This window comes from Aphis gossypii, chromosome 3 (genome assembly GCF_020184175.1).
Source record: "Aphis gossypii isolate Hap1 chromosome 3, ASM2018417v2, whole genome shotgun sequence".
NCBI classification, from domain to species: domain Eukaryota; kingdom Metazoa; phylum Arthropoda; class Insecta; order Hemiptera; family Aphididae; genus Aphis; species Aphis gossypii.
In genome coordinates, this window is record NC_065532.1 from 45,741,646 (window position 1) to 45,769,273 (window position 27,628).

Below are 27,628 nucleotides of genomic sequence, written 5' to 3' on the forward strand. Positions count from 1 at the left end.
TTGTCCACCGATGCACTCTGAAGTAAAAACGCTTATGCACGTCCGTTGTTTAGTACGTATATAATATGACCGTAAAGAACGCCTATAGGGAAAACTAAAAAAAAAACTGAATGTTGCTTAAACATCGCGAGGCATGTCTGGCAGTCGTCTGTCGTCCAAAACCCACAACAAAAGAACCCCGCGATTTGTTCTTGTTCGACCACAGTCTACGGGGACCCTCTCGGGATAGATATTACAGTGAAATCGTGTCATCTTGACATGCTTTCTACTCAGGATAACTTTCACGTGTCCGTCAAAATTTAAATTAAAATCGAATTTTCCACCCCACGTCAAAATGTGACTGTGCGTGCATTTTCAATCTCTCTCTCACTCTAAGTCTCTCTTATTTCAAGTCTCTCCATCCGGTTATCTCTCCCACAATCGTAAACAAAAGAGGGTTGGATACAACCTCTTTGGCGCCCCTCTGGTTCTCGATTTATTGCTTACTGGTTATAAGCAGGGAAAACCATATTTAATAAAAAATGGATACAATATAAATTGCTGCGAATATTATAGAAAATATATCGTTCACAAATATACTATACATATTTATATAGTATACCATGTACATGTATAAAATCTGAAAAATGTACGAAAATAAATATATCATATCTGTTATCAACTTAATTTCATAATATTATATAGTACATTATCAATATATTAGTTATGTTGTTGTGGCTTCTACAATTTTCTAGTTAATAGTGAATAAAAGACATTTTTCATAAAATCTTTATTATCTTACGTTAATAAGTTTTTAAACCTTGAACTAATGCTAGATAATAAATAAAATAAAAAATATTGTTTTAGTTTTAAAACTTATAAAATAAAATGTATTTTAAAACATTACTTTTATAACTGATTCTATGTATATTTATGCTTTTTTGCGAGTTGATGCATTACACTATATTTACAATATATAATTGTATATTTTTATTGCTATTGTAATAATTGTTAAAGTATTTTTATGCATAATTATTCAATTAGGAATTTAAATCAGACAAATCATTACGATTACTAATTTACAACTAATTCAAACGAGAACTTTTTTATTGGAATAAGTTTATTTACTTATGAGATTAATGTTAATTGTTTCATTTAAATATTTAATTCAATCTATTACATCACAAACGACTTTGTGATAATTGTACAACAAAGCTAAATGTAATTTAACATTCTCTCGACAAATTAAACAAGCAAGGATTCTATTTCAAATCTCCAATTTGATAATAAAATGATCATTCAAAGGAAAGTTCAATAAATAAAACAATTCAAATCAAATTAAAACTGTTATGATTAAAGGCCAAAGTTTTATTTATTTGATGTTGGTAGTTGTTATAATTATAATAATAATAAAGCATTATCTAACCGTAATATATTCATTGTTTGTATTTAGATGGATGGACTGTTTCAACATAATATGCGAATATGCAACATTGTCATTTCCTCGATTAGTAAGTACCTAACTATTGCACATATCTAAATTATTTTTAGTCTAATTATTAATGAACAAGAAATATCAAATATTTATAACATCATGATATTGCGTTTGAAGAATTTTTCAATGTTTGGTACAAAATTAAATCATATTGAAACAGTACTATACCTACTATAGATGTTAACGTTTAACTAATTACTCCAAAATAAAATAGAAACTATAAATATTCCAAAGATTCTTAATTACATAGGATAATGTGAATACTTTAAAGTTGTATAACACTTCATTAACAAAAATATTATCGCAGTTACAAACGGAAATGATGAATGCTATATAAATTTTTTCGTTAAAAATAAAAATAATTTAGATAGCTGATCATTTTTATAAAAAGTATAATTACAATGCAATATTTTACGAGATGAAATATAAAAATATTAAATATTATATTACATATATTTAAATTTAAAGCACCTTAAAATAATTTTAGTCTTTAGTTATAATTTCTTTCAGAAAAATAATATAATACAATGAATAAAATATTTTAACTATAATAATTAGTATACCCAAATTATTAATTTTTATTTCAACTACCTATTATTATATCAACATATTATGCAATAATTTCATATGGAAGATAGCATTCGTTCGTCCACGAACGATTATATTTTTACCACGCCAGACAAAAATATATATATTTTATGAATGATTAATGATGAAAATAAACATAAATATCGCTTTTCTTAACGACCTTTCAATTGTAATGAATATAAAATGCAACCAAACCTCACACCCTAAGCAATCAACTATAATAAACCATACTACCCCCACATTTTTTTTTCACTTGGCATTACTATGATGACAAACACTCTGTCACCACATCATCTTATTGATCTTAAAATACATGTGTATTTGTGTGTGTGTAGTATGTATGTATATTGTATATAGGTATATATAACACACCAGAAAGGGTAACATTTTTGTATCCCGCTGCGTGATCAATGTGTGGGAAATAAAAATAAACGGATTTCCATGATATATTCATTCTATGATACTATAATTATATTTCATAATTTTCGTCATTCATAGGTTATTTACATATTCTTACTATTTAATGCACATACCCAAACATCAATGTTATAATTTAGATTTTTATTACCGACTATAACTGTTAAGTACGAACTATAATAATTCGTTGTTACTATAAATAATATACCTACCTATAATAAGCTATAATTTTCAGTGACACAGGTTAGCATATATTTTATTAGCAGACTTCTGCAGTTATAAAACTATCAAGGCAGCGTTTCGTGTATAAAACTGTATCTCCAGCAGTTTAGCAAGTAACACTGTCATTCGTAAAACTATCACGTAAAACTTTTTATATTTATCTAGTAAAAAATTATGACCACATTTCAAGTATAGCGATCGAGAAGAGTAGGAAGTAGGAACTAGGTGATTAAATAATTTGTATATTATTCTCGTTAAATATTATGAGCAATTAATACAACATAAATATATTATATACGTATATTTGTTTAACGTAAACGAATCGAACAAAAAACCTTGAACCTTATTTTGAAATTTGAAGAAAATTTGTATCAGTTCAATCATTTTGATTCGTGGAAACTAATAAAAAATTTCAATTTATGATTACCTATAGACTCTTATTTGCTGCATAAAATGAAAATTGTATGTATGTGTAATTATGTGTGATATCAACTGTTGTTTATTTTTGTATTGCTGAATACTGTGTAATTAAATGCCTTGGTAGGTACTTGTGTAGATTAATATTTAACTCATATTAAACGTCATTTTCCAATAAATTTATATTTTGTAAATTTATATTAAATAAAAAGTAATTATTATCAAATTACTGCACTAAATTATATAGATACATAATATGTATATTTATTGTTTATAATAACTTTCTAAAATATATAAACTTTATTAAAATAAATCAATTTTATATTCCTTGACATGATAAGGTTTTTTCACAACTATTTGCATTGTTTTTTTTTTAAATTTATTAGTAATTTTTTTAATACGAATTTATTTAAAGTTATCGATAATCCTCTTTAATTTAATAACAATATAAATTAATTCTAAAAAAATATTCAAAAATCATTAAATCTCAAATAATTTATGATGGGGAAAGATTTTTAGGCAAAACTCTTTGGTAATGTGATGTACTTGCAACGAAGAAGAGCGCTGGAGGCATAATTTACCCTTAATTTTGCATTGACAATTCTGTATAAGGTTATTTCTATCCAATTTCCTTTCAATCGTTTCCAATTTAATGTCAACTAAATTATTTTACAGTTTTAGATGTAACTTTACTATTATAAAATATTTAATGTGCTATTCTAAAAATAATGTTACATTTTGAAAAAATAATTTCCTATTTACACTTAGAATTAAAAATGTGATTTGAACAACTTTGAAATTTAAATTTAATCCAATATAGTATTCAACTATACCTACCTGCATTTTTACTAAAAGAGCAAACACTAAGACCGGAAGATATATATTTTTGTTTGATATCGTTTTAAATTCAAAATGTTGATAATCGACTCATCGCAATTGAAGATTAATTATTTCAATTTTTCTACTAATTATATTAAAACTTTTTTTCAACTTATAGAATATAATAATAGTAATTAAGCTTAATTAATTAAGTTAAATTAAATAATTCAAAAATACTTAACAACATACAATCAATTTAGCTTAATTATAGTATGAATTAAACTTTTTATAATGTTAGTATTATAAACAACATTAAAAACGTTCATGATAACACAATGATTGATTAATTAATCATATTATTGATTTATGAATGTACCTACAATGATTTAATTATTATTAAATTAATGAACCGCAATAACAAAGTATATTTTTAAGGGCTTATTTTATATTATTAATTTTATATTATGAACGATTAATATTTAGAAATTAAAATATGAAATGCAAAATTTATTTTAACTTATATGAATTTTAAAATTCTAAACAATGTTTGATATATTATTTTTTTAAAAATGTATGACATTATTTGGATAAGTAATAATTAAAAATGCAGTTAGTGCACTAAAATGCACTAAAGATTATTGAAAAATATTAGGATAAAAATATTAATGAGGTTGTTTTATATTTTATTAATTTAATTATTTAAAATGTTAGATGATTTAACTTTACTTAAGTCAATATCAACCATTGAATAAAATGATAAAAAGTTGTTTATTTTTTTCAACAAAATTTCATAAATATTATATGCAATTAAAAAAAAATAGTAAGCCTTTAATAGTTATAGTTATTTGAATATATCCGAATGGCGAATTTGAATTCAACGATCAATAATTGTTACTTATGAAAAATAATTCTTAATAAAAAATTCTTTATTTATAATGATATTTAATATTATATTATTTCTATTATTAGATATTAGTGATTTCAACTAAAATTTTTCAATTTTTTTTAATGTATATTATTATACAGCATAATATGTATATTATAACCAACAATCATTAACCACTTGCTTAATTGTATTCATATTTAAATTTTTTAGATAGGTACATAAAAAAATAAAAATCCACTATTTAAAACTATAAATAAATCATTAGATATAAAAAATCTATACTACGCAAAGAAATACCATATGTGGTGGTGTATAAAATACGATATTTTTATTTTTATTTTCGTATAAATTTAGTTGGTAAATGTATATTTTATTTTTATATATTAACGGTAATATTTTTGTCATTCCTCCCCTACAGACTATCTTACTATCTAAAAACCGAATCCAAGAAAAAAAGAATAAAGGGACTTTTAAAGACAGTTCAATACTTGGGGAAATAGAAATACTAACAAAAACATTTTTGGAAGGTAACTTTTAAACTTTTTTTTAAGAAGTGGTTGTCTTGATACAAATAAATCTAATATTAATTTTAAACATAGACTCAATGTTTCATTTGAAGTTATAAAGGAATATACTAATTTCATAAAATAAAGCATATAAACATCAAATATACAAATAGAAAAAATAAAACGAAAAACGAAAAACATTAAAACAAAAATAAATATTATATCACATTAAATCAAATTTGTAAAATTCCTACTCACTAATAAAACTAAGACATAAAAATATTGATTTAAAAATAGCTGTATAACAATTATTTAATATAAATAGAAATTTAAAATTTAAACGTGGATTTTAGTCAAAAGTGCCAAATTAGTTCTCGACACAATCTATTTGACAATTTCCTTGAGCAAAATATTTACACTGATTTTAATTTTAAATCATTTGAAATTGAATTTTTTAGTTTTTTTATGTTGATAACATTTTTCATTTTGAATCAAAAACGTAATCCAAGATTTTTCATAAATTAAAATTTTTACGAAATTATAAATTATTTTAAAACATATTATTTCTCTGTGATTGGAAACTTTTCGTTATTGTTTAAATTATTATTTAACATAGGAATAAAATTATATTTTATATTTTTAATATCATATTGAACGTTCGTCAATTAATTTTAAACTATTTATCTCATGCACACCGTTATTCTATACGTTGGTATTGTATTAAAAATTATTAAAAATAATAAATGATATAGGTAAATAGCAGATACATAATATTATAAAAAAAAATGTATTTGCAAAATTATTTCAACCTATCATATTACTGATAACATTAAACATTTATAATATAACATTTTTAGTTATAAATGGGTTGATAGACGTTTCTATCAGAATCGTTTTTTGTAGGTATAATTTATAATTAAATTCAAATTCAACACATTATTATACAATGACAAAGTGATCTCAATACTTCAACACATCAACTTCTCATATTATTATTATGCTAAATGATGTTTAAAAATAATAAATGTTTCTTATTTGTATACCTATATATATAAAATACTTCAATTATACATAATTAGCTAAATGTGTTGATATATCTCGTACAAACATACTATAGCTCTTATTTAAACTAACGCTTTACTATACATTTTTTAAATATTTATACATTTTAATATTTTATAATGCAAAAGAAGAAGTCCCTCAACGTAGTTTATTTATACATTCTATATCATTTTCATGGTTGGTTTATTTAAGCAAACAGCATGAGACCATTAGGGAAAAAAGCTTTTTTTGTGAAAGTTAAGCGTTAATGTGAGGGCCCGGAGGCTATTCTGAGGCGCAGAATTTAATATTCATGAACTCAATAAAACACACATATATATATATAGGTATATAGGTATAAATGGTGATTTAAAAAAAATTAATACCTATTCAATGGTAAATGAAGCACAATTTATATCATCGAGATATAATTAAAGAGTTTTAAAAAAGGTTTTATGGTAATGAGGTAATAGAATTAAAAAATTAAAAACCCTCATCATTGTTCACATTTTTATTGCATTCAAAAACCAAGTACGATAGTCTAAGACCTTAGCTCCTAACATTCATATATTACAATGTTGTTGGCGACAACACTGTAAACATCCATTGGGGGAGGATTGTTCTCCGTTTTATTGCTTCCTCTAAGATTTATGATGCTATAGATCCGATTTCAGAAACCGCTAACGCGGTGGTTCGCATCCGCTGTAGACTGCAGAAAATTAAAAAAAAAGCAATGACCGGATGAATACCTATCTTGTATGTAATAAAACGAGATTCGAATAAGACATTTTTATGTATTTTATATGCAAATTATTGTCCTAAATAATATTTAATTATTCGACTATCAATGAATTTTTTATGTAAAATTACCCATATATTTTTCTTTATTTACTAAGTACTAAATATATAAATAATAAATAAACTATTAAAAATGTATTGATATAGGTACATTTTCTTAAGTCATATAAATAGCATACAAAGTACGCATTGTTATAACACCGAGTATTCGTTTTTTTTGTTTTGGAAAATTTTGAGTTATCATGTAAAATTAAAATACAAAATATTACAATATTTGGTATTTATAGATTTCACTCAATATATAATATATTGTATAGATATTTAAAGATTAAAACGATTGAAAATATCATAATAAAACTTTATTGGCCATTGTAGAAATATTAATTAAATACAAATTTAGAATACAACATGTCAAACAATAACACGCAGTAGTTAATTAAAATGGGTTTAAGATAAAAGAAAAATGTTGTAAACGTTTATAACACAAAATTTTAACTATATGTTGGTATTAAAATAATGATAAAACATATAAAATATGTATATTATAACTTGATACTAGTATATATTGGTATATATTATATATTATATTATACATATTATATACCTATAAACAATACACGCTATCAAATACAATTTTGTATTAGCCCAACAAAACAATTAATTTTAAAGAAATTTTTTTGAACTTTGAAAATCATTATTTAACGAATTTTACTTTTTATAATGTATTGATTATAAAATAAAATTCATCAAAATATTAAATACAAAGTAAATATACCTAGTTTAAATATCTATCTCAGATGAAACAAATTTGATAAAAAAAAAAAAAAATACGAGTACAAATATAGTAATACCTAAGTCAACTTCAAGCTTAACCGCCTTAACCTAATATAATATGAAAAAATCATATATTTAATAAAAATAATAATAATAATGTCGGGGACTAACATATTATAGCCGTTATAGGTCATTGTTTTAAAAGTACATATTATATCTGCATGCCTCTGTTTATCTGTATCTCATCTATATGAGTAACTAATAAAAAAAAAGACCTGTTAAAATCACCCCTTTATTCATTAGTTAAAATAATTATATTATTTCAATATTAAGTTTAAATATAATGTAACATTAATTTTTATTTAAATATATGTTTTTATTTTACATTATATTAGCAATTATGGAATGAAATGATTATATTGCGATTTGCGAAACAGTTAACTCAGATCTAAATTTCAGGGGATAAGTTTTTATAATATACCTTCTAAGAAAGTATTAGGTAAGTATCTATTTAATTATTTTATATTTATTTATATAATAGATTGAACCTAACCAAATGCAAGTATACCGTTATAGTACGTTTACGTCTACTCTCATTGGTGGCAGCAGTTACTTATTTGTAGCCTCGTTTACTTTTATTTTTCGTATACGATAACATTACTGCATGAATGCAAGAAAATAAACGTATAGAACTAGATATTGGTAGATACCTTTAAATAGCTTTTGTTTTGTCATAAATATTTTTGATTTCTAATTCAAACTATCATAGTCTATAAGACTATATAGCTTTATGCGATATGGAGCCTAAAATAAATTAATCTTCGTATTATAATTTTCTTTTTTAAACTTCATATTCATACTTATCTTTTCTAAAATTAAAATATAATTATATTTATTAATTATTATTTATTTTTAATTCTAAATATTTAATATAGATGATTATTGTAACTTTGTTTTAGATTCGAAATTAACAGTGTCCCACAACATATTATTTTAGACCATGCTATGCGTATGTATAAGAATTGTATCAAATATTTAAATATTCATTGATAGACATTTTATAAGTAAAACGGTACCTATACTCTATAAGGCTATATATAGCCGTATTGATATCTTAATGTTTTAATGTACACTTTAAACGTCATCTCAAACTTATAAAATGATTTATTAAACTTTAAAAACTAGTATATATACCTACATATTACATATTATAATTTTGTTCACGTTTGGCAGCTAAGTACCTATACGTTATAGGTACGTATAGTAAAGTGCTTATATGTAACTAATTGAGAAGTAGTAATTCAGACCGAGAATAATTCTATTTAGACTGTTAAACACGAACAAATGTTTTTACAATTGATTAATTTGCTTCTTTGTTTTAATTATTTAAACATAAAGCGCATTATAGTAACAATACGTTTTGTTTTCATAAAGATCTGAGTACTTGTATTTTATAATTTGTTTTTATTATTATATTTAAACTTGTTATAACTTATAATATATTATTAACATTTAGTTCAAATATTTCGAAACCTACATAATTTTTATTTTAAGTAAATGTTTTTATACCAAACATATTTATTATACATTGAGCTTAAACAAGTATACCTATTTATTGACAAACGAAAAATATGAAAATTATATTTAAATACATTGTAATCTTAATTTCAGTCATTTCGACTACATAGATAATACATTTTACATAACTATACCTACTATAAATTATAAATTTATATTACCATAATAAAAAAATAAATAAATAAAGATATGAATAAGAACAAAGTTATGGTATAAACACTAAGTATTAATAAACAGTATTCTATTAGGTATTTAATATTATTGCTTTAGTTTACTTTATTAAATAATTTGATAATCAAAAAAAGATTTGAAAAACAGTAGGTATTAAAGAAAAAAAAATAAGGAATACAACTTTAGAATTTTGAAAGTCGGCTTGATCTTCATAAAATATAGTAAACTAATAGTATAAACTATTATAAAAAAGATTTTCATTTGAATTCTTAAAATTGAAAATGTTTGACTTTTAAAGTAGGTATCTTGAATGACGTTTCAATAATCTTACATTTTGTATTTACAAATCCAAAATTAACAGTTTATAATTAATATATTTACGAAAATGAGAACCTGCAACTTCTCTTCTCAGCCTCTCAGGTCTATTGCATTGTCTTTTTTCCAGTTTATCATATACCAAAGAATAACTAAAATGGAACCTATACCTATATATATTGTGGTCTGTCGTGCATAAACCTTGAATAATAATTGTGTAAAATTAAGCTTAGACGACTAAATAATACTAATTATTTGATACTATATAGCTGTCACCCGCGTGCTCCGTCCCCGTGTATACCTAGTTTTTTGTTAATTGTGGGGCCGTTTCTTTGTCTTATAGTTTTTCGATCATAAAATGGTATAAAATGTAAGCAACTACATAGGTATACCTTATACCTACGCAAAATAATAATAATTTAAGGTGTTTATAAATTCTCGTAAATATACTTATAGATAATAAAAACAGTTTTTTTTCTCGTTTATATCATAACAGCTGCTCTTACACCAGGGAAATATATTATTATATAATTATTATATAATGTCGTTAAAAAAATAACAATAATAATGATTATATTAAACAACAACATTTGGGCATGGCGTAATGTGGGGCTTCGCATCTTACAGCCAATCAGCGCGCTGAAGACTTACAATACTACTTTTCTATTGGTTATTATTATTTATTATTATTGGATGCGTTTTCACCTATCTCAACAACTCGAGTCTCAAGATTTTGTACGCCAGTCGTAGTTAGGACGCAGACACGCAGTGAACTATACTTCAAAACCCGCAAGACCGTTCGAAACATACCGAGCCGTTGCACATATTCTCATATATTAGATACGTCAACAATAATAATAACTGATCCATCGTCGATTCTACATACACATTCAAAGGTTAGTCGTGGGCGATTGCTTAACTATAAGTACGCTTTTTACAATTATTTTAATATATTTTATTAATATGTATATACTTAATACCACTGATTAAATATACTAAGTATATGCTAATACATATAGGTACCTAGGTACGTCGAAATTCAAATTTTACAGGAGAGACACAGTACTTAGGTACCTATTTTGTGTAACTTTTTGACGATCGTTGAACAGTGTGTATTTATATGCTTGACAAAAAATCGGTACTTGCTTTTATAGTTTTATAGTTTAGATTAAAACAATAATATTTGAGTTTGGATTAGAAAATAAATAAATTTGAATTCGAAAATTTTTTTATTGTTAGGTTGGTATTGTAGTTACGGCAAGATGTTTGTAAATTTTATTTTTCTACGTTGGTAGCTTTGAATTTGAAAATTTTAGATATTTTTTTATTCTTATCACTTTTGGAGAACCGAAATATCATGGCCCCATACAGTTTTTATATTTTATTTATTTAAGTAATGAACCAATAAGCTGGGCGTTTTGGGTGTGTAACTGTGTAAGTCCTTGCCACAAAAACTGGACCGTGTGCCATGACCACGAAGGTTTTTGTCCATTTCTTTTGCATTATTACCTATATTTAATTGGCGCACTTTTTGAGTATAAAATTCATTTATTTAAATATGTACATAACTTTATAATATGCACGCAGCAGCAATTATTGGTTTAGTTCGATTCGTTCGAGAATCCTTGAATAACTTGCTGTGTATGTTGCTCGAATCGCAATGCTCACGGGCTATAAATATTGTGTCCAGATGTATAACAATTATAAAAAAGTACATTTTAAAACTTAGCTCTTCCTTTGTCATAATTGCTCAATTCGTAAACTAGGTATTCCACCGATTTTTTCCAAATCATAGCCTATAGTAGAGGATAATAGCATTGTCATCTTCTATAAAAATTTTTTTTTTTCATTAGATTACTCTAGGTATTTTTTTATTATATTATTATCAACTATAAAAAATAATTATTTGAAATTATAATGTCAACTCAATTGACGTGTGCTTTTGCGATGAAAATACTTTGAAATTTAAATTATTTTTTTAAAGGTTAAAATAGGTACCATTGTACCAAGTGTAAAATTTAAATAAATAATTAATAAATAATAAAAAAAATTTAATGTCACTATCACTGATAAAACAAAACAAATAACAAATTGAATTAACCACTTCACTATAGCCAATCAGAATGCATTAGGTCGAACCATAAAAATATATAAATTAATTATATAATAACCAAATTATAAAAAGTCATTAACATGTTAGCCCATACATTTTCAAAAAAAAAAAAAACATTTTTTTCATGTATTTAATACCATTGTTAAGGACAATTATAGGGCATGCATAAAAAAAAGTAATGTCTTATGTCCTAACGAAAAAGAGTACGAGAATGTCTGACAACTACAGCTTCAATTTTTGTAACAAGTGTATGGGTAGTTCTTCCCAATCTTCCCTTGATATCAGATCATGGAAGAAACGAGAAAGTAGATTCCCCTCCCCCAAACATGGACCTTACTGTTATATTTTGTGTTTACGGTGTCATTGTGCAACACCATTGACATTCGACGCGTTCATCGCGTGAACACTGACGGAAAACGTTTTTCGGCTGTGTAATCGTAAAGATAATTTTCAATTGATATTATTTAGTATTTACTATCGTTCGACTTCAACGGCCTTTGGGCAAACTACAATTCGCATGGTGGATGCTGGACCGTTGACGGATTCACTTGTCTCCTCGTCAGTTTTCATCACGTCCGCAATTGCGGACGAATTAAACCGTTGTATATAAATGACTATTATTTAATATTTCCACGTTACAAAATATAAAATTAAGGTCTCGTGCCGTTTTATTTTTAAAAATCGTTAATAATTCATGGATTGACACGAACGCTAAACAAACTCAATAATCATGGCTGCCAGTGACTCAAAGGCTCCAATCCGGACTGTCAAACGAGTGCAGTTCGGTATATTATCTGCGGACGAATGCGTTAGTATACACAAAAATTATAAAAAATTAAAAGTGCAATTTTTATTTACTATGTTACTATTTTAGCGGCGTATGTCTGTTACCGAAGGAGGCATTCGTTTTGCAGAGACGATGGAAGGTGGACGGCCCAAACTTGGTGGTCTTATGGATCCTCGGCAAGGCGTTATTGATCGTTTCTCAAGATGTCAAACATGTGCAGGTTAGTAAAAGTGTTGGCTAAATTGTGTGTAGTGTTTTATTTTTATTTATATTTATGTATTAACAGGTAACATGACTGAATGTTGTGGACATTTCGGTCATATTGAACTGGCTAAACCAGTATTCCACATAGGATTTCTAACCAAAGCAATAAAAATTCTACGTTGTGTCTGCTTTTACTGTTCCAAATTATTAGTTAGCCCTGTAAGTACAGTGTATAAAGTATAGTATTATACACTATTTATACTAAAATAAATGTAGTGTATAAAGTATAATATTATACACTATATTTATACTAAAATAAATATATAACTACTATTATTATTTAAATTGTTTTATAGACTCATCCTAAAGTAAAAGAAATTGTTATGAAATCAAAAGGACAACAAAGAAAACGCTTGGCTTTTGTTTATGACTTATGTAAGGGCAAAAATATTTGTGAAGGAGGTGATGAACTAGATATCAATAAAGAAAATGTTAATGATGCAAACATGCCTGTAAGATTAATGATTAAAATATAATACATTTATTTATAATAATATAAAAATTGTTTAACAATCTCCAATATTTTAATAGCCAAAAAAACAAGGTCATGGTGGTTGTGGTCGTTATCAACCAACTATAAGACGTGTAGGTTTGGATTTAACGGCTGAATGGAAACATGTCAATGAAGATTCTCAAGAGAAAAAAATTCCACTTACAGCCGAAAGAGTCTATGAAATTTTAAAACACATTACTGATGAAGAGGTTGTGATTATGGGTATGGACCCTAAATTTGCACGTCCTGATTGGATGATACTGACAGTATTACCAGTTCCTCCTTTACCTGTACGTCCAGCAATTGTTATGTTTGGATCAATGAGAAATCAAGTAAGTTATCCTATGACATAAAATACCTTCCTATACAATTTTAAATTTGTGTTTTTGTGTGTTATAGGATGATTTGACTCATAAACTGTCTGACATAATAAAATGTAATAACGAATTAATTCGTAATGAACAGTCTGGTGCTGCTACACATATTATAGCTGAAAATATTAGAATGTTACAATACCATGTAGCAACATTGGTTGATAATGATAGTCCTGGCCTACCAAGGTAAATTTAAAATTTATATTTTAACAATAAATTAATGTTTCATTTTGATCCCAAAAACTTATATTAATTTACTTACGTATAGAAATATTATTTTGACAATAAATTTGAATAATTTTAATGGTTTAATTTTATTTTTTTATCATATCAAAATACAAATATACCTTTTTGTACAGTATTTAATTTACTTAATTGGTGATTTTCATTGTTTCAAATTGAAATAAAATAAAAATGTATGCTTGTACGTGATGTTTAGAACTTGAGTATTTATTTGATAACAGTAGTCTTTTAATTGAAACATTATTTAATTTGAAATGCAATTAGTAAAATAAAATTCATAAAAATATGACCATAAGATACCTGTGCTCTCACATATTATACTTAACAGCAGTAGTCTAAGAGTTAATATCTATATTTTATAATGTATAGTACAAGCTTAAATTATTTTAAACTTAATAATGTAGACAAATTTTCTTAACATTATTGCATATTTTTGGGTTCTAAAATCTATCAATTAAAATGTTTATACCTATGGCTCAAACATGTTCTATTTTTAACTTTATACATTTTTATTTAAAGCTTGTAGCATATTATTATACTTTTTTTAAATTTTAGAGCAATGCAAAAGTCTGGAAAGCCATTAAAAGCAATTAAAGCTCGTTTAAAAGGTAAAGAAGGCAGAATCCGAGGAAACTTGATGGGAAAGCGTGTAGATTTTTCTGCTCGTACTGTTATTACACCTGATCCAAATTTGCGAATTGATGAAGTAGGTGTACCTCGTACTATTGCTCAAAACATGACATTTCCAGAAATTGTTACTCCATTCAACATAGATCAGTAAGTACTAACAACAAAAAGTTATACTTTTCATGATTTATTAAATACTCGTTCCTTAAACATTGAATGAATTATGCGTTTGTGATTAATCTATTACATCTTTGTGAACCATTCATTTTATCAACTTAACGAAATTTGTTATTAATCATACAAAATAAATTTTGTATTTATTAGAATGCTTGAGTTGGTTCGTCGTGGTAATTCACAGTACCCTGGAGCTAAATACATTATACGTGATAACGGTGAAAGAATTGATTTACGTTTCCATCCCAAACCATCTGATTTACATTTGCAATGTGGTTATAAAGTTGAAAGACATATAAAGGATGGTGACTTGGTAGTTTTTAACAGACAACCTACTTTACATAAAATGAGTATGATGGGTCATAGAGTCAGAGTCTTACCTTGGTCTACCTTTCGAATGAATTTAAGGTAATTTAGTAAAATAATCCTATTATAATACCTAATATATACTGAAAAATATTTTATTCCTAATCTTTAGTTGTACATCTCCTTATAATGCTGATTTTGATGGAGATGAAATGAACCTTCATGTTCCACAATCTATGGAAACAAGAGCTGAAGTAGAAAATATTCATATTACTCCTAGGCAAATTATTACTCCCCAAGCTAATAAACCTGTCATGGGGATTGTACAAGATACATTAACAGCTATCAGGAAAATGACAAAAAGAGATGTATTTATTGAGAAGGTAATTCATTTGATTATGTTATTATAATTTATAAAATATCTTATTGCACTCAATAATGTATAAAACTCAATTCTTGTTAATAATAGCATTTTAATACTGTCTGCTATCATTGGAAGAGAAATTAAAGGGTAATATATTTTTAAAATAGCTTAGTAATTTGAACCTTATATTTATCTAAATATTAAAAAATGATAAATAAAACATAGTTATTTTATATAGTTTTGTTTAATTGGCCAAATGCTTATTAACAATAATTGTTTTAAAAATACTGGTAAATTAACATTAATATAATTTTAAATTAATTCAAATTAATTTTTATAATATTCATTAAAATTTACTATAATTTTAAATTAAATTGAGTTATATTAAATTAAATAAATAATATTGTTCTGTATAACCAATGCTCAATAATAATTTTATTTTGATTTCCAACATAGGTGTGCGCAAAGGGGGAGGCCTAATGAGCGGCCCCTCCTGGTTCTTTAATAAATGTATAGATATGTATATTATACTAGTTAGCAAACATTTTTACATTTTACATGAAAAAAGTGAAGCCAGTTTTAATCTAATTGTATAAATATAATATAAATGTAATAAAGTTGTTAATTAATTAGTTATCATCACACAAGAATCTTTAGTCAGGACTCAGGACCTTTTTAAGGACCCCCTTACAGTTAAAGTCAGCGCACGCCTATGATCTCCAAATATTGGTAAATTAATGTAATCATGATTCATATATTTTTTACATTTATTAAATATTATCTTCTTAGTACATTTAGGTATTAAGTTTTAATTTTAATCTTTAAATTTATGCTGTAGTAAACTAAATAAATTTTTCAGTAACTTTTTTAAATTTCCAATTGATAAACCTTGTTAAGCTTTTTTTACTATTTTTGAAAATTATAAATAATATTCTATATTAAAATGTCTAATAATTATTATTTTATTATCAATTATTTGTTAAACCAATGCTCGTTAATGATAGTTGGTTATTATCTTCTACTATCATCTCCAAAACATTGGAAAAAAAAGATTAAAAGTTGATATTGGGTTTTATTATTTTAAAAAAACCATAATTAATCTAAACCTTTAAACAAAATTTACCCAAATTTAAGATATTAACTGTAAACTAAATTAAGTCATAATAAAAACTAATTTTATTGAACCAGTACTCGTTAATAATAGTATTAATAATGAATTTTACTATTATCTCCAAAATACTGGTAAATTAAAAATATAATCAAGATTTGTATATTCTTGATTAATTTTATTAATTAAATCAAATATTACATTCTTAGTACATTTATGATATTTTAAAACACTAATTAATCTAAACCTTTAACAAAAAGCACCCAAATTTAATATATTAACTGTAAACTAAATTTAGTCTTATTAAAAACTAATTCTATTGAACCAGTACTCGTTAATAATAGTATTAATAATGAATTTTACTATTATCTCCAAAATACTGGTAAATTAATAGTATAATCAAGTTTTGTATATGCTTGATTAATTTTATTAATTAAATCAAATATTACATTCTTAGTACATTTATTATATTTGACAAACATGTTGTACATCTCATTTTATTTTATTATTTTATAATATTTTAATTTTCCTGCAATTTATGAAGAATTTGTAAAATATTATAATTTAAAAAAATCATATGTCTGAATATTAAATTATTGTAAAAACATAAATGATAATATACTAATATTTAAGCTAATAATACAAAATTGGTTCTCCGAAACGCAACGCTTTGATTTACATTGCATCCACAAATGCATAATGCATATATTATGTTATTCTTATCACTGACTGCAAGCATTTGTAGTGTCTTCTTAAAGGTTATATTTTTTTAATTATAAATATATTTTTATAAATTTCAATAAATCTCCTATTACCTGACTATTACTTAAAAATTATGTATATTTTTATGTGTGATGATCACATATTGTTAATACATTTATAGTTTTACAATCATAATTTTATATAATATTTAGTAATTTGTTAAGCCAATGCTCGTTAATGACAGTATTTTATAACTTTTTGCTATCATCTCCTAAACATTGGTAAAAAAAATTATAAGGTTAATATAGGTGTTATCATTTTGAAATACCATAGTCATGAATCTTTTACAAATATATATATTAATATTAAAAGTAGTAAATTTAGGTTTATAATTTTGTTTTTATTGAACCAGTGCTCGTTAATAATAGTACTAGTAATTATTTTACTATTATCTCCATATCACTGGTAAATTATTTTAATCAAAATTTGTATATTGTTGGTTAATTTTTTAATAATAATCAAATATTACATTTTAAGTACAATTAGTTATTTTAGAAATTGTCTAAAGAAATTAAATCATGTGTCTTGATTATATCTAATAAATCTTAATATTTTATTTGAATTAGTTTTCTAAAATTTAACTATTTATGTTTTTGGCCTGACTACAACATTTTATTAACATTATTAACATTCATATTATTATTCCAGTTATCATAGCAACAAACAAATAACTAAAATTATATTGAATAATCATGCTTAGAATTTATTTATATTAATCATAATTTGATTATATTATTATTTTCTTAACAATTTGAATAGCCTATTTAATGTTGCATTTGCAATTATGACCAAACTAGATAAATAAACAATTAATAAAGAAATAATATTTTGTTAATTGATTTTGCATTAGGTGATATATTATGTTTCTTGACTTCAGAATTTGTTTTATGTTATATTTGTTACATTAGAACAGGGACTTTTAAAAACGTGTATATTTATTTCAATGTTTTTCGTATTGTAAATATTATATTAATTTTAATTAATTTATAATTTTGCCCTATTTTCTTATCTACTATTCTGCCTATTCATCTATATTACTATTTATAGTAATTAAATATTAATAAATGTATACAATTTAATTGTCACTTTAATAAATATTAATAATTTTATTATTTATTAGGTAATGTATTGTATCATTCAATTTTGTATAACAATACCAATGACTGTTTTGTTTTAAATTTTAGTATTACATTAATATGACTAAATATTTACCTTTAATCATTATTATGATAAACTGTATTTAATTTCATCATTAGAGACTTTAATGTTGGGTAACTACACCACGTTGGGTTCTATAGATTTTACAGAAATGTTAAGAGTATATTTTACCCGCATGTGTTGTCTTTTTACTTATGAACACCATTAAAAATTAGCATTCATCAAACCCCATTTTTATGTTGTTAGCTGTAATATTGAAGTTAATTTATTTATTATCAAACTAAAATTTAAGAATACCTATTATATAGGGTATTACCTCAGGTATTACATAGAATTTTATTGATGTTTTTATTTTAAAGTGAGTTATAGGCTATAGCTATGCAAAATATTAAAACTTTAAAGTAAAAACATAAAAAAAAAAAAAGCAATAAGCCTACGTTATTCCCTATAAATTAATATTCTTATACTATTTTGCTTAATAACATATAAATTAACGCCAATAATAAAGCAAATAACATAAAATGGGTTCTGCTGTACACAAATTTACTATGATGTATGCTAGTAAGACAAAAAAATGCATGTGAGTATAAAGTTCTCTTAAGTTGGAAGTATAAAAATTGGTTTGAAAATTTTCAAATTTGTACTCATTAATTATTTAAACTGCCTCATAATTATGGGAGGTGGTAGGGGTTTAATTGAAATTATATTCTGCCATGTTAAAAAAATCTTACTCATCTATCAGTAGTAGCATTGATATTAATATTTTATTCTATTTTATTTTTTAGGAACAAATGATGAATTTATTAATGCATCTTCCTATCTGGGATGGAAAAATGCCAACTCCTTGTATTTTAAAACCAAAACCAATGTGGACTGGAAAACAACTTTTTTCTTTAATTATTCCTGGAAATGTCAACATGATACGAACTCACTCCACTCATCCTGATGAAGAGGATAATGGACCTTACAAATGGATATCACCTGGTGATACAAAGGTTTGAAGTTATATTTTATAAATGTTAAATATCAGACACTATGTCAATCAATAAATTTCCAATTGATAAACCTTGTTAAGCTTTTTTTTATTATTTTTTAATAATGATAATAATATTATATATTAATATTTCTAATAATTATTATTTTATTATCAATTATTTGTTAAACCAATGCTCGTTAATGATAGTGGGTTATTATCTTCTACTATCATCTCCAAAACATTGGAAAAAAAATTAAAAGTTGATATTGGGTTTTATTATTCTAAAACACCATAATTAATCTGAACCTTTAACAGAATTCACCCAAATTTAAGATATTAACTATAAACTAAATTAAATCATGTTTAAAACTAATTCTATTGAACCAGTACTCGTTAATAATAGTATTAATAATGAATTTTACTATTATCTCCAAAATACTGGTAAATTAATAATATAATCAAGATTTGTATATTCTTGATTAATTTTATTAATTAAATCAAATATTACATTCTTAGTACATTTATCATATTTGTCAAACATTTAGTACATCTCATTTTATTGTATTATTTTATGATATTTTAATTTTCAAGAGAGTTATGTGAATAATATTTTCTATTATTTTTCTCTAAAATATTGGAAATAAATTTAGAGTATAAATTGGCTTTTATTATTTTTTAATACCATGATTACTCTAGATCTTAAATAACTATTTACCTAAATATTATAAGTATTAACTATTAATTGAGATTAGTTATTTTACATAGTATAGTTTTTTGATTCAATAAAATAAAATCTCTACATAATTTAATTTAGTATTTATTTGTATTTGTGTACTATTAGGTAATGGTGGAACATGGTGAATTGGTGATGGGAATATTATGTAAGAAAACTTTAGGTACATCAGCTGGATCATTGCTTCACATATGTATGTTGGAATTGGGACATGAAGTATGTGGACGGTTCTATGGTAATATTCAAACTGTTGTTAATAACTGGCTTTTATATGAAGGTAATTTTATAAATTATTTTATATCAAAATAAATTATTCAGAGTTGACAAATAATTTTTATATTAAGGCCATTCCATTGGTATTGGTGATACTATTGCTGATCCCCAAACTTATTTGGAAATTCAAAGAGCAATTAAAAAAGCCAAAGAAGATGTAATAGAGGTTATACAAAAAGCACATAATATGGATCTTGAGCCAACACCGGGTAACACTCTTCGTCAGACTTTTGAAAATCAAGTAAACAGAATTTTAAATGATGCTCGTGACAAAACTGGAGGTTCTGCTAAAAAATCATTGACTGAATACAATAGCCTTAAAGCTATGGTAGTATCTGGTTCCAAAGGTTCAAACATTAATATTTCTCAGGTATATTATTTAATATTTAATAATATCTTTTTTTCTATTCATTTATATATTATTTATTTTTGTTTATATTTAGGTTATCGCTTGTGTAGGTCAACAGAACGTAGAAGGTAAACGTATACCATTTGGTTTTCGAAAACGTACATTGCCACATTTTATTAAAGATGATTATGGCCCAGAATCAAGAGGCTTTGTAGAAAATTCTTATCTTGCTGGATTAACACCTTCAGAATTTTACTTCCATGCTATGGGAGGTCGTGAAGGTCTTATTGATACTGCTGTTAAAACTGCTGAAACGGGTAAGTGTGGAGTTAAGGTTATTAAAAAAAATCTTGTTTAGCACATTTACTACAGATAACGACAATAATGTAAATTAATTTTGCTTATAATATGTACAATAATTTAGTCAGCACTAAGATTAAACTATTAGATTTTGTTGACCCCTTCTATAAGTATTATTACATTAGTGTGTTAAGTTGTTCATAGATATTTTAATTTTTAAGATTTTTTTGAAACACAATTTTTTCGATGTCATGACAAGTATTTTAAAATATTATACACAACTAGTGTATTAAAGTTGTTTTTTTTTTTCTAGGTTATATCCAAAGACGTTTGATCAAAGCTATGGAATCTGTTATGGTCCACTATGATGGAACTGTACGTAACTCAGTTGGCCAATTGATTCAGTTGCGTTATGGAGAAGATGGCCTCTGCGGTGAGGCAGTAGAATTCCAAAGTATTGCTACTATAGAACCATCACATAAGAAATTTGAAAATGAATTTAAATTTGATGTTTCCAATGAAAGACATATGAGAAAAATATTCACTGAAGATGTTTTAAAAGAGATGATGGGTAGTAATGATACTGTAGCTGAATTAGAAAAAGAGTGGGAACAATTAAATAATGACAGAGATACTCTAAGAGAAATATTTCCTTCTGGTGAAAGCAAAGTAGTATTACCTTGTAATCTGAAACGTATGATTTGGAATGTTCAAAAAATTTTTCACATTAATAAACGAGGACCTACAGACTTGAATCCTATAAAAGTTGTGAATGGTAAATTTTCAATTTATTTAGTATTAACATTTATAATTTATTGATACTATTTTAATACAGCACTAATTAGTTTTTTTACTATTAAATAACTGAATTTATTTAAGTCCACTTTTGTAGTATTGGAAAGTATCCAGTTACAAACAATAAAACTTAAATGCCACTGCTGCAATGTGATGGCCTTATAATTATTGTTTAAATTATGGATCTTTTATGTATAGTTTCTATTAATCGTAGAAAGTATTTTATTTTATTTTTATTTTTTATTTTTTGTGGACTAATCATTTAATAGATTTTTTTATAACAAATAAATCCTTATTATTTAAAGATTTTTATATTTGTGTATTATCAATTTTGTAGATCAAAACATCAATAAGTGGTTAACAAAAATTTTTACAGAAAATAAAAAGAATTTTTTATCTTATTTTGTATTGTACTGCTATGTACTCAACAATTAATCTAATTTCTTATTTCTATGTATAATAATATAAATTTGTGATGTTTTTTTTTGTGATTATAGGAGTTAAAAAACTATTGGACAAATGTGTCATTGTAGCTGGTGAAGATGAGTTAAGCAAGAAAGCTAATAAAAATGCCACTTTATTGTTTCAATGTTTGGTGCGTTCTACTTTGTGTACTAAATTAGTATCTGAAAATTTCCGTCTTTCTTCTGAAGCATTTGAGTGGTTAGTGGGTGAAATTGAAAACAGATTTAAACAAGCTCAGGTTAGTATTTTTAAAAATTACAATAAAATATTATTATTATTATTATCTTTAAAATAAATTATGAACATCCAAAAAATGTTTTGCTATTTTAGGCACAACCTGGTGAGATGGTTGGAGCATTAGCTGCTCAAAGTTTAGGAGAACCTGCCACTCAAATGACACTGAATACTTTCCATTTTGCTGGTGTATCATCTAAAAATGTAACCCTTGGAGTACCTAGATTAAAGGTAATGGTTTAATTATGATTATTATCAACAGTAAATTAATGTTGTTTTTTAACTTTTAGGAAATTATTAATATAAGTAAAAAACCTAAAGCACCATCATTAACTGTATTTTTAACTGGAGCAGCTGCTAGAGATGCGGAAAAGGCTAAAAATGTATTGTGTCGCCTTGAGCATACAACATTAAGAAAAGTCACTGCTAACACAGCTATTTATTATGATCCTGATCCTCAAAATACCGTTATTAGAGAAGATCAGGAGTTTGTAAATGTATATTATGAAATGCCTGATTTTGATCCTTCAAGAATCTCTCCATGGTTGTTGCGAATTGAATTAGATAGAAAAAGAATGACTGGTATTTAATAAAATTAAATATATTTTTGATTAAAAGTAATTAAATATATATTTATAAATTATTTTAGATAAAAAATTAACTATGGAAGCAATATCTGAAAAGATCAATGCAGGATTTGGTGATGATCTCAATTGTATATTTAATGATGACAATGCTGACAAGTTAATTCTACGTATACGTATAATGAATGGCGAAGATGGAAAAATGAATGGTGGTGATGATGAAGATACTGTTGATAAAATGGAAGATGATATGTTCCTTAGATGCATTGAAGCAAACATGTTATCTGATATGACTTTACAAGTAAGTAATCACTTATTAGTTATTAGTAATAGTTATAATATTGATGATAACTGATTTAATACTTTTTGTGCATTTTTTGTATCTCAATTATTATTATTATTGTTGTTGTTGCAATTTGTAGGGTATTGATTCTATTGGAAAAGTGTATATGCATTTGCCACAAACAGATTCCAAAAAGAGAATAATTATTACGGATACAGGAGAATTTAAGGCAATTGCTGATTGGTTGTTAGAAACTGATGGTACAAGTTTGATGAAAGTGTTGAGTGAAAGAGATGTTGATCCTGTGAGAACATTCTCCAATGATATTTGTGAAATATTTTCGGTAAACTTTATGCTTAAAATTAGATAAATTATAAAACTTTATATTCATTATGTCTTCAATTTCAGGTTTTGGGTATTGAAGCTGTACGTAAATCAGTTGAAAAAGAAATGAATACTGTATTGCAATTCTATGGCTTATACGTAAATTATCGTCATTTAGCTTTGTTGTGCGATGTTATGACAGCCAAAGGTCATTTAATGGCTATTACTAGACATGGTATTAATAGACAAGATACAGGAGCATTAATGAGGTAAATATTATAAATATGATTTATTTAATATTAATTTATTAATGTTTTTATCAAATATAATTTGAAATGTAAATTTATTAAATATGTGATGATTGAATTTTTGCAGATGCTCATTTGAAGAAACAGTTGATGTTTTATTAGATGCCGCTTCACATGCTGAAGTAGACCCCATGAGAGGTGTATCTGAAAACATTATTATGGGACAATTGCCTAGAATGGGAACAGGTAAATTATTTTATTTTTTATTAGAAATTTATGGTAGAGTAACATCCAAATTAATAGTTTTAATACAATATACTTTACAAAGCACTTGTTTTTAATCCCAAAAATATCCCCCAACGGTTATTAAAAATAGAAATACAGCCTGAGCACAAGTCATTCAACTGGGTAATACAGTTAGGCATTTTTCTTATTCACTACTCTAGACGTTATTTACATGAATAAAATACTCTATCATTATTATCTACTTTTCTATAATAAATGTATGTATTCATATATTATATATATTTACTAATAATAAAGCAATTTAGATAACCAAAATCAATTATATTGTTGTGATACAAATGACATTATTAATTAATAATTTTTTTTCACTTGTGATAAATTAATCTTGTTATTTATGTATACTAATTTTCTGCATACAATTTGTTAAAATGTAATAAGATTTAAGATTACAGCAAAATATTTATAATTTTTTTTCATTTATTTATTTAACATAAAAACGTTTAATATAAATATTACAAGTCTATAGAGCTTAATTAAATAAATTCTGTTTAAAAATAAAAAAAAATTATGCTATAAGTTCTACAGTTTTTATAGTATAAATTGGTTTTCTGTTATGTATAATAAATAGTAAATGCATGTAACTATAGTTTTTCTATTGAAATTTAACATGTTAGGGCCAATTGTACCATCTCCGATTAAAGTTAACCGTAGTTTAATCGGCCGAATTTGGCCTGTTATAAATCTGTTATCATCTGATAAACTCTTAATCACTGATTAATCATGGACTTTACAACCATGCCTTATTATTAATTAACTATTTTTGTATAGGTTGTTTTGATTTGCTTTTGGATGCTGAAAAAGCCAAAGACGGTATAGAAATACCTATGGATAATGGTTATATGGGTATGGGTGGTGGTGGCATGTTTATGGCTGCTGGCACACCTTCTATGTCACCAGCTATGACTCCATGGGATCAAACATCCACACCAATTTATCAAAACAGTTGGTCTTCAAGTAAGAAATCTTATATAATGTATATATTTTTTTAAACATATTTTGTAATATTAAATTATTTCTTTTAGGTTTGGAAACTGGTATGACTCCTGGAGGGCCTGGTTTTTCACCAGCAGGATCAAGTGAAGCTAGTGGAACATCTCCATTCTGGATGTCTTCTGGAGGAACCCCGGGTAGTCCTGGATCTCCTGGCATGGCCACTAGTCCATATGTGCCTAGCCCTAGTTCCATGTCACCCAACTATAATTATCCTTCTAGCCCACAGTTTGGATCTTTATCACCTTCCATGACTCCCACTAATTATTCACCAACAAGTCCACAATATTCTGCTACACAACAAAACACTCCAAAATATTCTTCAATGTCTCCAAACTACAATTATTCCCCAACAAGCCCGTCATATTCACCAACTAGCCCTTCGTACTCTCACACTTCGTATTCTCCAACAAGTCCCTCGTATGTATTTTTAAAATAACATTTATTTAAGGTTAATTTTAATCAATAAATATTAACAAATTTTAACTTTTTATGATTTGTTATGTTTAGCTATAGCCCAACATCTCCATCATACAGCCCTACGTCTCCATCTTACAGTCCGACATCTCCATCGTATAGCCCGACGTCTCCGTCATATAGCCCAACATCCCCATCGTAAGTATAATTTATAATAATTGCTAAGTAAAAATACACCTATAGATTTTAAAATCATTTCTATTTAATATAAACCTGATTGAGCTATAATATTTGTTTATTATTTTACAGGTATAGCCCTACCAGTCCTTCATACAGCCCTACATCTCCATCATACAGTCCAACATCTCCGTCATACAGTCCAACTTCTCCGTCGTAAGTACCTTTACAGTTGATTTAATTATATTAATTTAAAAAAAAATTAACTCATCCCAAAATTGAGTATTTTTTACCTATTAAACATTTATAATTATTCTAATTAATTTAGTATACATTATTATGTACTGTAATATTTATACATTTAAATTTTATATTTGTTTTATTTTTTTACTTAAGACATAAATTAAAATATATTAACCATCTAAAACAGGTACAGCCCTACATCGCCGTCTTATAGTCCGACGTCACCTTCATACAGTCCGAGCTCTCCGCAATATGCTGCATCTTCCCCATCTTATACGCCTAGTGCTACATCTGGGACCAGTAATTACAAATATTCGCCTACTTCGCCATCAGTTGCTGTTAGTCCTACCTACTCCCCTACCAGTCCAATGTACTCACCTTCAAATGCTTCTTACTCTCCATCTTCTCTTCAACATACACCAAATGCTGGAGGTACACAATACAATCAGTCGTACAGTCCCAGTTCGCCAGTTTATTCACCTACTAATTTTTCGATGGCGAGTCCAAGGTAAGCTAAATATAGTGTTCTTACTCAAATTAGCCTGTTGTCTCTAAAAATTTATTTTAGGTATTCTCCTACTTCGCCAACTTATTCACCTGGTGTTGGAAGTCCACACTATTCGCCATCATCGCCCAGCTATTCACCAACATCTCCAAATTATAGCGGACCAGATGAATCTTAAGAAAACCCAGTTTCATATTAATTTTTTTTATAGGACAGAGGGTATACAGTAACTTTATTGTGAATAAAATTGATATTACTTGTATAATTTAAAATATGCTGTAATTCTTTTATGTTTTTTTTTTTTATATAATTGAAATTACATTTTAATATTTATTATTAAATTGTTGGTTTTATTGAACAACTATTAAATATATTCAATAATTTTTTTTTATAATTATACCTATATTTTTATTATTTGGATATTTAATAAGTTTTATTTCAATAAAATACATTTTTATTATTATTATTATTCTCTTAATTATGTATATTTATTACACCTATAACCTTTTATATATATTGATGCTTTATCTCATTTTTTTTTTACGATGCTATTATCTAAGATCTAACCATAGTTTTATTTTTTAGGTATTTTGATTTTATATGATAAACTGGACAAAAAAAACAAACACTTAACTTTATCACATTAT

General features: G+C 25.6%; 1 protein-coding gene across 1 annotated transcript; it reads left to right on the forward strand.

Moving 5' to 3' along the window:
- The first annotated feature begins 12,482 nt into the window (after positions 1-12,482).
- LOC114124531 (DNA-directed RNA polymerase II subunit RPB1) lies at positions 12,483-27,447 on the forward strand. The gene is made up of 27 exons (XM_027987813.2): positions 12,483-12,927; positions 12,994-13,126; positions 13,193-13,329; positions 13,467-13,622; positions 13,702-13,995; positions 14,063-14,223; positions 14,836-15,057; positions 15,232-15,489; positions 15,560-15,770; positions 19,565-19,774; positions 20,597-20,765; positions 20,833-21,131; positions 21,205-21,427; positions 21,724-22,185; positions 22,703-22,908; positions 23,001-23,135; positions 23,195-23,486; positions 23,554-23,789; positions 23,911-24,114; positions 24,180-24,364; positions 24,471-24,589; positions 25,418-25,603; positions 25,672-26,059; positions 26,150-26,254; positions 26,366-26,449; positions 26,664-26,984; positions 27,045-27,447. Exons 1-27 carry the CDS (start codon positions 12,850-12,852, stop codon positions 27,157-27,159), a joined length of 5,589 nt encoding a protein of 1,862 aa, XP_027843614.2. The 5' UTR covers positions 12,483-12,849; the 3' UTR covers positions 27,160-27,447.
- Positions 27,448-27,628: the final 181 nt, after the last annotated feature.

Coding starts and splice junctions, on each gene's coding strand:
- LOC114124531 (XM_027987813.2), top strand. CDS start 12,850: ATGGCTGCCAGTGACTCAAAGGCTCCAATCCGGACTGTCAAACGAGTG. Junction 13,996..14,062: donor TTGGATCAATGAGAAATCAA/GTAAGTTATCCT, acceptor TGTGTGTTATAG/GATGATTTGACTCATAAACT. Junction 22,186..22,702: donor TCCTATAAAAGTTGTGAATG/GTAAATTTTCAA, acceptor TTGTGATTATAG/GAGTTAAAAAACTATTGGAC.